The 13,941-nt window shown below is 54.2% G+C and overlaps 1 protein-coding gene across 2 annotated transcripts in view; it reads right to left on the bottom strand.

Annotated features, from left to right (window-relative positions):
• Positions 1 to 13,941, bottom strand: part of ALK (ALK receptor tyrosine kinase) — a 675,174-nt gene that overhangs the window by 40,087 nt on the left and 621,146 nt on the right. The window contains exons 16-23 of one of the 2 annotated variants that reach the window (XM_072937961.1): positions 12,533 to 12,715; positions 11,160 to 11,258; positions 10,493 to 10,645; positions 9,385 to 9,489; positions 7,409 to 7,595; positions 6,633 to 6,723; positions 6,435 to 6,499; positions 4,966 to 5,095 (exon numbers count right to left, since the gene is read on the bottom strand). In XM_072937961.1, coding sequence (XP_072794062.1) covers positions 4,966 to 5,095; positions 6,435 to 6,499; positions 6,633 to 6,723; positions 7,409 to 7,595; positions 9,385 to 9,489; positions 10,493 to 10,645; positions 11,160 to 11,258; positions 12,533 to 12,715 — 1,013 coding nt within the window. Of the gene's footprint in view, positions 1 to 4,965; positions 5,096 to 6,434; positions 6,500 to 6,632; positions 6,724 to 7,408; positions 7,596 to 9,384; positions 9,490 to 10,492; positions 10,646 to 11,159; positions 11,259 to 12,532; positions 12,716 to 13,941 lie in introns of those variants that run through there. The other variant, XM_072937963.1, reaches the window with a different exon arrangement.

Genomic DNA, 13,941 nt, shown 5'->3' with positions numbered 1-13,941 from the left:
CTGACCTGCCACGGGAACAGACTCCTACGCTGGCTTCCCCCAAACTGTTACCAAGCTGTTCGCCTGCCCGACTGAGCAAGGTTAATTGAAGGGCGGAGCTAGGAGAAGGAATGGCTCATGCCCAATAGGCCCCAAGCTCCCAGAAGGGTTTCAGCTGAGCATTTTTAAAAGCCATCTGAGGGAGGGGCGACTCAGGGTATGTGATCAGCTGTACACAGTTCTCTGATTGATGGTGATTAATCCTTGGCACCAGCAGGCTGGAGGGTATGTGCTCATGATCATTAAGTAGTTAATTTCTTCCACTTGGTGGTATTTTTTTAACATCTGAAAAACTCAGGAAATATGCATGAGATATTATTATCTGGGTACTTCAGAGAGGCGCTTCAGCAGAGGCTACGGGGGAGGGGGCTGTCCTGGGAAGGCCCCACAGGGTCCTGCTTTGTTACAGAAAGAGGCACAGAGTGAGTGCTTTAGAAAGGGATCTGCAGTTTTGGAGGGGGTTACTCTAAACCATGGAGGGTGCCTTGGGGGTCTCGTGGGAAGTGGTCTTTGTGCTTGACTTCTCTGGGGACCTTATTGGGGTCAGAAGAACTGGGCACTGTGAAAGAGACAGTCCCCATTTCCTCAGGAAAAGAAAGGTAATATATTTCTAAGAAAATATTCATCCATCTTGCTGTAGTATTAAAACTATCTTTTCTCTCTCCAGGTAAGTGCTTTCTGTTCTTGATAAAGAGGACCCAGGCCTAGCTTCCCTCGAGTCTCTTTGTGTCTTAGCCCTCATTACTCAGGATGCAAGAACCACTGATGTCTCAAATGCTCCGTGAGCCTGGTGTGCTGCAGGGACTAAATCTTCACAGGCATTAAACCCCGGGCCAGGTTTATCTGGGCTCCCTGTCTTTGGCTGCTCAGAGCAAATTAACTGCTCTGCTAATAAGTCCACCCAGAAGCAGACAGTTGGCAACTGTGGGGGGGGGCGGTGTTGGGGGAGGGGTGTATGGCTGTCTAGCAGGGCAGAGTATAGCCATTTGTATCCATGCTGGGCAAAGAACGAGTTGGAATCAGGGTTTTTTCCCCACTTTGCCACTTGCGGCACTTTCTTTGGCAACTGGACACTGGGCAGTCGTGGTGATGGGTGCATCCTGTCCAGCACGCAGAGAATTTTGTCCAGTATTTCCCAAAGCCGACCATGGAATGGAATTCAATCAGATAGGTCTAAATAGGCTTCTTTATCACAGGAATTATCAGTCTTTGCTATACACTAACGTCTGTTGAGACTCAGTAAGAGGGGAGTCTACTTGGCTCTGAAGTTTGACCAGAGAATTCTTTCGAGCACATGTGTGAGTGTATGGCACCTCAGGGCTTTGACACTCCCTTCAGGGACACTGTTTAGACCAATGTCCTACTTTCACAGGTGAGACAACAGGTGCAGGGAAGTGCAATGACTTCTTTGGTCACAGTTCCTGTGGGGTTATTTCCAAAGGATTATATACACACACACACACACACACACACACTAACAAAAGACATAATAACAATGATATCTGGTCCCTTCCTAAGGAGCACCTGCATTTAGTGATGAAGAATCACAGGAAGCGGGGGAGGAACTGTTTCACCAAGTGAAAAACAGAATAGGCATATATTTAAAAACTGATAGATCTGAGGGTGAGAGGGAAAGATGAAAGGAAGAAACAAAGAATGCAGACAAGGAACAAAGATATTAAAAGCGGCAAAAATCCATTTTCAAGTGATGAAGACATGAATGATGCTGGGCCCTCACATTTCTGGCTCCTGGTTAGCTGACAGTGTCCCTCCACACATTTTGGAACCAGCATTGGTTATTTGGCAAAATCAGAGCCAAAGATGAAAACCTAAGCTTTAGTTGAAATCAGAGGTTCTCAGCTCTACACTGTGACCTCTAACATCCAAGGAGCCACCAAGGTCCTGAGCATCTTCTCCGGAGCCATTACCTACAGGATTACCATGTTCCAAATAGGTACAGACGCTATAGTGGTCAATGACTGCCACCTTTAATAAAGAGATCACTGACTCCTTCATGGCCTTTGTCATTATAGATTGAATCAACTGATACTAAAAGAGCAGCTACTAGCCTGTATCTGGCATATATTAAACCCACAATAAAAACTTGTTCAATAAAGAGAAGGTCTGCAAAGTTATGTTGACATTAAAAGATTCCTTCCTTCCTGAAGAGGTGGGATCCTGGGACCAAATGATGTTTTTGTCTGTACCCGGGAATTTCATTTCCATGACAGACAGGCCCAGGCACCCCTTCTGTCCATCACGCGTTTATGTCTGTTATTATTTCATGTCAATACGTTATCTGAAGCTGGAGACTCTTAGACCATCTCTGAGGTCCTTCCATCCTGATGGTCTATGGAACCCCTGAGTCCCGGGGATGGCAGGAAGTGAGGACAGAGAGCTCGTCTGAGTCTTAGTGCCCAGTCAGGTGTCTGCACACAGCAGGTCATCAAGGAAACCTGGAGAGACTCAGGGGCTTCAAACAAATGAATCAGGTGCAATTCAGGCCTTTGAATCCAGTGAGCTCCCCAGCTTGGAGGTATAACTACCCCCCCGCCCCCGCCCAGTGTGTGCACCTCCCCAGCCCTGATGCCCATCAGCCAATCCTTCCCTTCTTCAGCACCTGTCGGATTTACTGATATTAGCCCCTCTGTCCGCTATATTCTCACAGTCAACCTGATCCTCACTCTACCAAGTTGGATTCTGTGGGTCAGAGAATCCACGCAGGATGCCCAGCAACCTCCTGACCCCCTCCCAACTCCCTGCCCATGGGAAGCTGCCGCCACAAACATATTTGCATGGGGTCACTCTGGAGGGCTGTAATCTGGTATTTTAAATCACCCCGCATGGGCAGGTATCTGAGGAAGGACCAGCTCACTGGGACGGGTGGGTGTTCCGGCGGGGTGAGGAGGATGACTGAGGTGCTACCAAGACGTGGGGGCATGGTTGGCAAGGAAAGCCACACAAAACAAGAGCACCACTGAGCGTTAAAGGGCAGATTTGGTGGGTGGGATCCTGACCCCTAGAAGCAGCTCTCCCAAGTGGAGTCGACTGTCTCCTGGTTGTGGGCATCCCATGGGCAGTGGCTGCAGTTAGAGGTTGGAACTTGGCTGCAGGCTCCTGCTCTGAGTCTCCTCAGGGTGGCCCGGGGGCGGGGAGGTGGTGGGAGATACCAATGATCTGCCCTTCTTCGCTGGGGCATCAAGGGAGAGAGATGCCTTCATCAACAAGACAGAGAGAAGTCCCCTACCTCCAAGGTCCTCGGACTTGCCAAGTGACGGGTTCCCAGATTCCCTTTACAAGGAGGCCTCTCCTCTGCATGCATAATACTATCTTGTCTTCAAGCCTGAGGCATGTCCAGTGGGAAAGCCAGAGCTATGTCTCTTCCCAAAGTGTGATACCCCATTTGACCTCTCCCAGAAGCACCACTGAGAATCTCAGGGCACAAGGGCTGAAGGTTCTTCCTTGCTGGGTGGTGGTGGGAAAGCCAAGGCTGGTGCCCAGACCCCAGCAGAGGTGCCTGTGGAGCTGACAGCATTTGCTCTCAATGACCCACCCTGGCCTTGGTATGCCATGGCTTCCCAAAGAGGACCCTTGGGATAAACAGCACAGGAGGCCGGAGAGAGCACAAAATCAGGAGCCATAAGCCCCGAGTTTTAGTCCTAGCTCTTCCACTTCCACTGTGTGGCCTCGGCAAATCACATAACCTCTCTGAGCCCCTGTTTTCTCATCTCTAAAATGGGGTGAGATCTGCACCGTCCACTTCATAGGGCAGTTTTGAGAAACGTGAAAACTATGAGGAGGATGCTGACAGTGCCGACGAGGACGGTAACAAGGGGGGGTTAGCTTTCTCCCCTTGTCCCCCCGCCCCCTTTTCTCCTGCCAGGTGTGCTCAGGGGCACACATCTTTTCAAGGAGTTAGATCAAACTGCTCTTAGATGCCGAGACAGGTCACCCAGAGGCTTGCAGAAGAGTGTGGTGGCTCCCAAGGCTGTGGTTTTTAAACTGAGCCTGACCGACTGGGGAGCAGGTGTGACCTTTCAAGGTTTCCATCACCTCTTTGAGTCCTTGTGAGAATGTCCAGTTCTGGTTTTGCTGTAGCCAAGTGGCTATCACTCTTCCTCTGCTTTTCTCGGGGTGGAGAGGCTACAAGTCTTCCCTGTGGTCCTCACAGTCCAGCAGCAATTCAAGGAAGCCAGGTCCCAACTCAGGGGTCTGCTCTGCTCCAGTTCCCAGAGCCTGGGGCCTCTGAAGACCCCAGCAGTGACAGGAGTGGGCGGCTGGACTCTGGCTCTGCCCAGTGTACTGTGTTTTATAAGTTAGAACCACCTCTGAGCTGTTCTAGCCCAGCCCACAGATTTCATGTTGCAGATGAAGTTAGAGGGGGTTGGCTTCCCTGAGCCACATGGTCATCTAACGGCCAAGCAGGGCTGGGCGTGAGTGAGTCCACCTCGGTTACTTCACTCCCCCAAGCTCTAGCCCTTCAACCATAACACATATGCAGCACCTTCCTAAACATCCCAGAACTTCATTTCAATAGTAAAACTACAAGGTCAGGGCATCCCCTCTTGAGAGACGAGGACAGTGGGCACAGAGTGACCTGCCCCGTGTCGGTTGGTTGAGTGAGTGACATGACTGGCACAAAAGCCCCTCTGTGCTTGTCCCTAGCTTGGTTTCCAGAAACAGCAGGCTATAAAATGGATTCAAGCTGGAGAAGCCCTTGCACAACCTGGTGCAAGCTCCCCCGGGCCGCTCAGCCATCGGCCACCTTCTGTCCCTACGCTCCCGCCCTTCCCCCAGAGCCAAGCCCAGGGGCTAACTCCCTTGGTCCCACTGAGTATGTTGATTCCCAGGCTGCCCACCCAGGCTCCTTCCACCCCCTGCTCCGTCCCCCGGCACAGCCCCTGGAAAAGGCTGGTTCTCACTCACCGGGCGAGGGCGTGTCTCCCGGAGGAAGGACTTGAGGTCTCCTCCCGCCATGAGCTCCAGCAGGATAAACCGGGGCAGGGCTTGCAGGCTCACCCCAATACAGCGCACGATGTTCTGGTGGTTGAATTTGCTGCAGAGCAGAGGGGAGTAACGGAATTTAACTGAGCTGAGTCTGGGAGAATCTGACGTGGGCAAAGCTGGGTTAAAGTTATGTTTTCACTGTCACATTATGGAAATGCATTCTGTAAACGTGGGGAGCAGGGGTCCCATGCTGAGCCTAAGCAGCTGAGAATCTCATTGCTGAGCAGGTGGAAGAACCAGAGGGCAGCGGCTGCGGAAGTTCATCTGCATCAAAGTACTTGGTTGGAGGCAGGAGGATGCTGCCTGTGCGAGAGCACTTGGGTGAGAAGGTGGGATGGGGGAGAGGAACACGTCTTTCTTGGAGGCTGGTGCTTGGACGTGGGCTAGGATTCACATGTGGGTTCTCCGAGGAAGCCTCAGGTGGAAGCTGGAGGAACTGCCTCCCCGAGGGACTGTGGGAGATCTGCCAGGTGACCACGTGCAGAAGATGGAGGAAGAGGGCCACTGCATCCTGCTGTGGCTTCTGCATGGGGGCTCTGAGATTTGGGTTTTCTTGTTAACATGATTCTGTTAGGACACAGAGGGCAGTGGGGACGGGGAACTCCACGTGGGCGCACGCACGTGGAGCTGAGAGGCTGGGTGAGGGCTGCCCACACGTAACGCTGGTTAGACACTGTCAAGCAGAGAGACTCAGTGATGTGTGTTAGTCACTGTCGAGCAGAGACTCAGTGATGTGGGTCTCCTATGGATGCAGTGCCTCAAACACCCCTCTGGCCTCGCTCCCTCTGCCACTTATGCCAGGGGGAGACCCTGGCCCCTCTAGCCTGTCAGGATGTTTCAGACTCCTGGGAGGCCAGGGGCCTGGCCAGATCTCAAGATCAAACATCTACTGTCAGAGCCCCAGATGTGACCACTCTCATTCAGGGGTCCCAGATCCACCAGCTGAAGGGCCAGGCCAGCTGGGTGGACGAGGGGGGACCCCCATCATGCCGGGGCACATTTCCTCTACTTGAGAGCTGAGAGCTGGGGCTGGCGAAAGACCCGGTGGACGATCCAACTGAAGGAAGGTCATACCGTCTACTGCCAACAGCCAGCACGCCCCATTCCTTAAGAAAAAGGAGGGAGGCCCAATGGCTGACACAGGGGAGCAGGCTGAAGGCAGAGTGATACTGACTGGATTATTAGGCTACGAGATTCTTTTTCTGAGACAACCATCTGGGGGCTGTTCCACCCTGGCAAGATGTGCTAAGAATTTTGGGGCGTCTCCTGCTGGAGAGGAAGAAGTACACTGGAGGACAGCCCTGTCTGCCCTGGAGGCCTGCCTGTTAGGAACGCCTCATGCTCCTTACAGGACTGCGGTGGAGTGAGGTGTCTCTCTGTGCCATTACCTGATGATCAGGGCTTCCATGAGGAAATCCAGTTCGTCCTGTTCAGAACACACCTCGGGCAGCGTCTGGGCACAGAAGGGGAGGGTGGGAAGGAGGAGGAGGCTGTGAGCCGTAGAAGTCAGAGGCTGTCAGCAGAGAGCTGCGCTTACAGAGACCTCAGGCCAAGGTCAGACCCAAAGTAAGGGAGCCGCCTCTTACCTTTACAGCCACTTGCAGGGGGCTCGGGTCATTGGGCATTCCAGAAACCTGACCTTCATACACCTCCCCAAACGCACCGTGGCCCAGACCCCTGTGCAGAGGAGAAGGCGAGATGAGGCAGGGGCGGGGGGCTGGTGAGAAAGTGGCCAGGGCACATTTAGTGGACACACACAAGGAGCAGGGGGTCACACACACATTCAAGAGTAATGTCCTCAATCTGGCTTTGCTCTGCAGTCCTGGGCCTCTATTGCTTTATCTGGCAAGAAAGGTTCCAACTGGGGATTCATGATATTGGCTGGACATTCCTTCAGTGAATACTTACTGAGTCTCTGATATTTGCCAGGGTCAAAGAGGTGAATGGGACATGGTCCTGCCAGAGAGGCTCAAACTCCCTGGGGAGGGACAGGTGGCTGGCAGACACCTCCTGGCCCGTGCTCAGTGAATGAGAGCCGAGCGCACAGGGTGCTCTGGGAGCTGGGAGGGTGGAGGGGAGTGAGGCCTGGGGAGGGGTGCTTGGGTAGACTTTGAGGCTTGCCCTGGTTTCTCTCATTTAGGCCTCCTCTCATTGTACCAACCCCATGAATATACGGGGTGCTGAAACAAACACCCACCCGCAATGGCCCTGAACGTGAAACCTCCCCCCAGGAGGGCTGGGGCTATCTCATGGGTGGCTTTGCTGGCTTCTTGAGGTGCAAGGATGACATCCAGCCCCTTAGAACTCTCCCCTCCCTCCCTCACCACCCCCGCTGCCCCACAGGACAGTGGTGGGCACTCACCTGATGAGGGTGATGTTTTTCCGAGGCACCTCCTTCAGGTCACTGATGGAGGAGGTCTTGCCAGCAAAGCAGTAGTTGGGGTTGTAGTCGGTCATGATGGTGGAGGTACGGAGTTTGCTCAGCTTGTACTCAGGGCTCTGCAGCTCCATCTGCATGGCTTGTAGCTCCTGGTGCTTCCGGCGGTACACTGCAGACAGACGGAGATCACCCGCAAGGTGGCCCCAGGCCAGGTAGCCAGGCCATCTCCTCCAGGAAGCCTTCCTGGATCTCTACTTCCCCCCGGGGATCTAAACTTATCCACCACACTTAGTCATACTAACAAAATGATTACAGGTGTGAAAGCATACCTTTAACTGAAAGATTAAAGTAAATGTAAAGCTTAAAACCATATGAATGTAAAAGATTTATCTCATTATGCAGGGCCACAGGCACATTCGTTTGGGTCCTCTGAGAAGCAGACCCAAGATGGGATTAACGTGCAAGGATTTTATTAGGGGAAACGCCTGTGAGAGAACTTCAGGAGGGAACAAGGAAGGCTGGAAGAGCCACCAGACCATGTTGAAAATCTGACCCCTTGGGAAGGACAGAGTAAGGGAAGGTTGAGTAAAGATCCTTGACAGCCGTTCAGTTTAAAGAAGCCCCAGCAAGGCTGCTGGGAAGTTCTGGAGCCAAAGAGGCCATCAGAGGAGTCCCATGTCTCCAGGCAGTCTTAGTATCTCTGCTACGCCCAGGCACTGAGTGGAGCAAACATGGCCATGACTTTGAGAGTACAGCTGGGGGTCCAGTCACCTGTGCTTCCTACAGTTGAAGCACCACCAAGCCACACAGCTGGACAACTGCCACAGAGTGCAAGGCCTCTATTCTGGGTCTAAACTGGTGCCTGAGGACCTGAGTCCTAATCCTGCCTTTGTTACTTACAAGCTGTGACACTAAGTGACACGTGACTCTTTGATCTCAGTCTCCTTCTCTAAGCCAGGGCAGTAACTCTTGCCCTGCCCTTAAACCCCCACTCCCTAGGGTTGTGATAATGAAATGAATTCAACAGCATAAAATGGTTTTGGAGAGTTCTAAAGAGCTCTCCCAGTGCAAGTGACCAACATCATTGTTATTACTACATGAGAACATTCCATAAGGCAAACTCCATGATAGGTGATTCGCAGGGTGGATTCTGCATTTAAAGCTCAGCCCCACCACTTACGGGCCAGGGCAAGTGAGGCAATTTCTGAGCACTCAGTTCCTCCTCCAGGAAATGTGCCAGCTGTGATCATAGGATTCTTTGAGGATTTAGTGAACTAAAATGTGTCAATACCCCTGTGTGTGCAATAATGGTATCAAGGATGGTATCATGGGGGTCACACACGCTACCATTCCCCCGTCCTCTCAGATTCCTTCACCCACGAGGGGCTGGCCTAACAGTGCTGCCTGGAGTCCAGCTTTGCCCTCCGCCTCGCCTCAGGTCCCTGCCCCCTTGCCCCAGGCTTTTGTAGTGTAATAGCTTGGCTGGACCACGCTGAGCCTTCTGTGACCTGCAGATCAGCGCCCCTTGGCTCACAGGCCCAGCTGGAAATACTCAGAAACCAGCTCCACACTCTCTGCGTGGGGAAGACAGGGCTGGGGGCGCGACCCAGGGAGTGAGCCAGACTAGAGGAGGCCGCTCTGATGAGAGATAAAAGTGAGGTCTGCAGTGCGGGCGAGCTTCAGCCATGGTGTCCTCCTCCGAGGAGTGCCCAGTCCGTGAGCAGCCAGGAGGCTATGCTTGGGGCTGAGGGTCAGAATCAGGGGCTCCCAGGAAGCAGAGCTGTGCTGGGGGGTGGCAGGCAGGGGGCTTCTGTTTTGGCTCCGCCTGGGCAGTGCTCATCACCACCCACCCAAAGTGACACCTCAGTGTCCGTGGCACAGCCTGAGATGCTATTCCGTCCTGCCAGATCAGCCTTCCCTGCCCCTCTTTGTCAGTGCCGGGGCTCTGGTACACTCACCGATCATGATGCCAGAGAAAGCCAGGACGAGGGCGGCCACAAGGGCAGAGGTCACAACGGAGAGGATCAGTGAGAGAGGCAAGTGGGGCTCCGGAGTGGGCGACACTGGAAGACAAGTTCCCACAACGCACAGATGACCACGCTGATTCTCCTCTGAGATGGCCTCAAGTCAGAAATCCCCTCCCCAGCCGGGACAAAAGCTGCCCACTCCTCCCCAGCCCTGGACACCTTGACCAGCATTCTTTTTGGAGGACCAGGCGTGAAGCAGGAGCATCCTGGCTTTACAACTTTCAACATAGCTTTTGCAGGGAGGGCATATGTAACAGAGATAAATATCAAATTATGGACAGGGATCCAAAACATCTCCTGCATATGACAGGATGAGGATGAAAGGTGAGCCAATGGTGGCTACAGAAGAGATTCAGGTGCCTTAGGTGACTACAAACTCGGTGCGGCCCAATGACAGTGTGCCCATCAATAACATTCTTGAGGCTGAATTGATTCCACATCCCTGGAGCACTGGGCCCAGTGCTGGGGAGGGAGGGCCCGGTGCACGCTGGCACCGACCACACTGAGGCACTGTCCCCGGTCCCAGACACTGCATTTCACAAGGGACAGTGACAACTGGAACACCTGCAGACGTGGGACGCTGGGATGAAGGGGAGATATAAACCTGTGTCCCACATGAACGGATGGAAATAAACAGCTTATTTGATTTGGAGAAGACTCGAGGAGGAGGACGGCAGCACTGTCCTCAGACACCGCACCGGCAGGGCTGTTGCAAGCAGGGAGCCAAGGAGTGGAAGCACGACGTCTGGGTCCGTAACTCCCCGATGGGACAGTTGCCTTGGGGGTATGCTGGGCTGCTCCAGTGGGGACGGGCTGGCCCCTTGCTGAGGATGTGGGGGTTCACACCCTGGGCTAGGGGTGGGACTAGGTCATGAGCTGTGACCCCCTTTCACACACAGGTCTCTCTGCCCATCGTCAGAGCACTAGTGCTGGGGGCAGACGGGGTGTCAGGAAGTTTACAAAACTGCACCTGAGGTGTCTCAGAACCCTGGAAACTAGCTGTGGCTCAAGCTCTGAAACCCCCTCCCCACCCCCTTACCGATGCAGGAGACACCGTCCTCAGCCAGCACTGTCCCGTGGTCACAGAAGCAGATGACCTTGTGGCTCTCGGGGTCCATGTGGCACTCATCTACCTCACAGTGGCTGCAGTTCAAGTAATGCTTAATATTCACCTCCCCGTGGCCCTCCATCACTGGTGACAAGGAGGGAGGGTCAGCCTCAGTCAGAGGCTGTGGGGGCCGCCCTGTACCCCACTCCCAGGCTCTGTGCTTTGTCTTCAGCTGATCAGGGTGGGTTCTCTGGTCCCTGTTCCTGTGTCCTACTGCCCCTGGAAGCACAGCCTGTGCATGAAAGTCCCTGATGTATCTGGTGAGCAGAACTCAGAGGACATGTAGGTGCGTTTTTGTAGGCAAGGGGAGGGCCCACACGAGGGACACTTGGGTTGGCTGCTACGGGTACAGGGCCTATTATTGTTGCATCTTCTAGGACCGCCTGCCCAGTAGTCAGTCTTCTGCCTCTGGGTCCATATCAGATCACACATCCTGATTTCCAGAAAACTTGGTGAGAGGAACACTAGGAAGACTTGCCTGCAAGGGACCCACAATCATGCCTTTGTATCCTGGACTCACATCAGTAACCCCGAGGTTTTAGCTGGGAAGAAGAACTGGCCTAAGGAAGCTGGTTCTGCCACCTGGTGGAGTGGGTACCTTTTAAAGCTGGGGTGTACAGGATGCCCAGGGGATTGATGAAAGAAACCCCGTCCTCCCCATCCATCTCAGGGTCATTGTTTGAGGCTGCATTGCCACCTGTGGCAAACCAGAGAAGAGTTTAACGCAGAGAGGTGGGTGCCCAAGTCTCAACACACATGCACATCAGCAGGGCATGCAGTCGGGCAGGGAGGGGCCCCAAGGGCAGGGGCGGTGCGGAGGGAAGGGAGGCTCAGGGCACAGGGGCTGCACCTGGGGCTGGACTCAGTAGATTTAGATGCTCGATAGTGGGTGTATGGGGCACTTTCTCCTCCAGGTCCAGGCTAACTCTCGCTGGGGTCTCCACCCTTTTGCTGGGGCCCCCCAGGAAGCAGTCTATGTGAGCAAGAGTTGGAAGAGTTCTAGTCTCCACAGGCTGGATTGGCCCCTTGGCCCCTCTTCCAGGCCGGGGCAGCAGCACAGAGGAGTGGCTCTCCTGTTCCATGGGGTCAGGGTTGGGTTGAGGGGATGGGTCCCTGTGCCTTCAGGCTCCTGTCCCTCCTTTTAGCAGGGGCTGGGTTATTTTTGGGCTTCCCCCTTGGGCTCCTCCCACCCACCCAGGGCTTGGAAAGAAGAGCGTCTGGTTAACACAGGCATCTTATACACAGCGTAAAGCAAAACATAGACAGAACATCACAGTGCGTGCATGCATCGTGTCCTAATCTGTGGGGGTGGGGGAGCCATCATCTCCCAGCCTCTCAGCTTCAGAAGGCTCGTCTGCTCTGCTCAGAAGCCCCGTCTGCTCTGCTCAGAAGCCCAGAGGAGAACAGGGCTAGGAGCCAGCTGCTTGCTGAAGGGCTGGGCTGGGACTGCCCACAGTTGCCCTCAAGAGGAGCGCCCATCAGTACGGGGAGTGGTGCCCTTCTGGAAGCTGGTGGGCTGGGGCAGGGGAGGGAAAGTGGAGAGTCTCTGAAGCCAGAGTCTGCAAACCAGGTCCTTAGGGAGCCGGCTTGGCAAGGACTTGGGCCAGGCCTTCCAAAGGGAGGCACAGGGCAGGGGAGTCTGGCCTCCAAGGTTCTCATGCCAGTGTGTCCTTGGAGGTGACTCAGAGAATAGTCTGGGAAGCCAAAGTCCCTTTATCATCGGCGTTGGGGGAGATCAAGGATCACATGGGATCTTGATGCCATCATTGAAACCTCGAGGCAGGATGCTGGCTCGTGAGCCAACACCCTGCCTCTGGCTCATCTGGTGGGACTGGGAGGAAGGCGTGCACACAGTCCACACTTGGGGCGGGCCAGGGGCGGGCAGGCGGGGGTCAGTTAGAGGACAGGGAGGGGAGGTGCCTAGGACTAAGAGGGGAGGGGAGTGACACCTTGAACACGAATCATCTTTACCTATATATCCTCCGCCTCCTCCACCTGAGGAGCACCCCCCTCCACCCCCTCCGAAACCCCCTCTCGTCTCCCACCCCCACTTCTTCATGGCCTGGGGGCAGGAATGTCCTCCGGTGGCACCCTCCAGCAAAGACTTTCCGGACCAGAGCAAGGAAGTGTTATCACTCCAGCCACCTCCACCACCTACGGGAAGAGATGGAGAGAAGTCTCAGTGAGGACGCTGGCTAGGTTCAGTCGGCTACTCGGTCTGGCAAAGGAAGCAGGACTCGTGTGCTTCGAGGGGAGCTTTCCCCAGCTCCAGCACCGAGGAGACCTGTCTTCAGGGGGTCTGGGGGCTTCAGAGTCCACGGCTGGAAAACCCAGGGTATACTCTTTGCCCTAGGGAGACCAGCTTTGGCCACAGGTGTGCATGTCCAGATGGAAGCGCGCCTCATACCCCTTCCTGTCAGGCCTCTGGCTCAAAAGCCCAGGGGTGTGTTTGGTTAGGAATGGGGAGGTGGGGGAAGGGTGGCATGACTACTAAGCTTGTTCCTCTGCCCTCCCTCTATGCCTGCCAACTCCTGAAGTGCTGGGCCTTCGTTTCATCAACCGCTTCCCATCCCAACAAGAACCAGGACTCACCGGTCCTTAGGCAGCCAACTGTCAAAACCCTGCTGAGGTCACTGCACTGAAATTCCCAGCAGGAATCCTAGACTAGACATCAGATAACTCAAAGGGTTTTAACCGTTTACTGGGCAAGAACTTCCTCGGTCTGAGCCTCAGTTTCCTCAGCTGTAACTTGGAGATAATGAGACTCACCTCATGGGTTAGTTTCAAAGGAGACTGTGAGTGTGTAAACTGTCTTATAAACCACTAAATGGAGGGATCGCTGGGCATTTGTGAGGCAGGACACACGCGTGCAGGCCTCACACTCTGAAGCTCCAGCAGAGTCTTGCCTGCCTGCTTCTAAGGAGCTGCTCCAAGTCAAGGGCAAAGAGGGCTGGGGTGGGGGTGGGGATGCTCTGCCTACAAAGCTAGCAGCTGGAGCTGTGCTTCCCAGAGCCTGGGGCTGTTTGAACTCTTGCAAAGGAAATGTTCTTTACAGAGCTAAGTTGAATGCAATTTTTTCTTAAGGCCACAAGCTGACACAATAAGTCTGTCCTGAGGCCCTTGAAATTCCAAGACCCCCATGTTGTTTTGTAAGACATTTCAAGAGCCAGTCAACTCCAAATGACCCAGAGGCCATTTCTGCTCCAGCGGATGATGGGGGGCGGGAACTGGGAGAAACAGCAGGGGTAAGTCTGCTGGAACCATGAGGGTTACTCTGCCTGGAAGGGTCACCTGGGAGAACTTGTGGCCAAGGTTCTTCTGGACCCAGAGGGGGCAGCAGAGGGACGTCTAGGTGGGGGAAGCTGCAGACATGGATGACT

The sequence above is a fragment of the Vicugna pacos genome, chromosome 15 (genome assembly GCF_048564905.1).
Source record: "Vicugna pacos chromosome 15, VicPac4, whole genome shotgun sequence".
NCBI lineage: Eukaryota > Metazoa > Chordata > Mammalia > Artiodactyla > Camelidae > Vicugna > Vicugna pacos.
The sequence above is the reverse complement of the archived record's forward strand: the minus strand, read 5'-3'. Positions and strand labels throughout refer to the sequence as shown.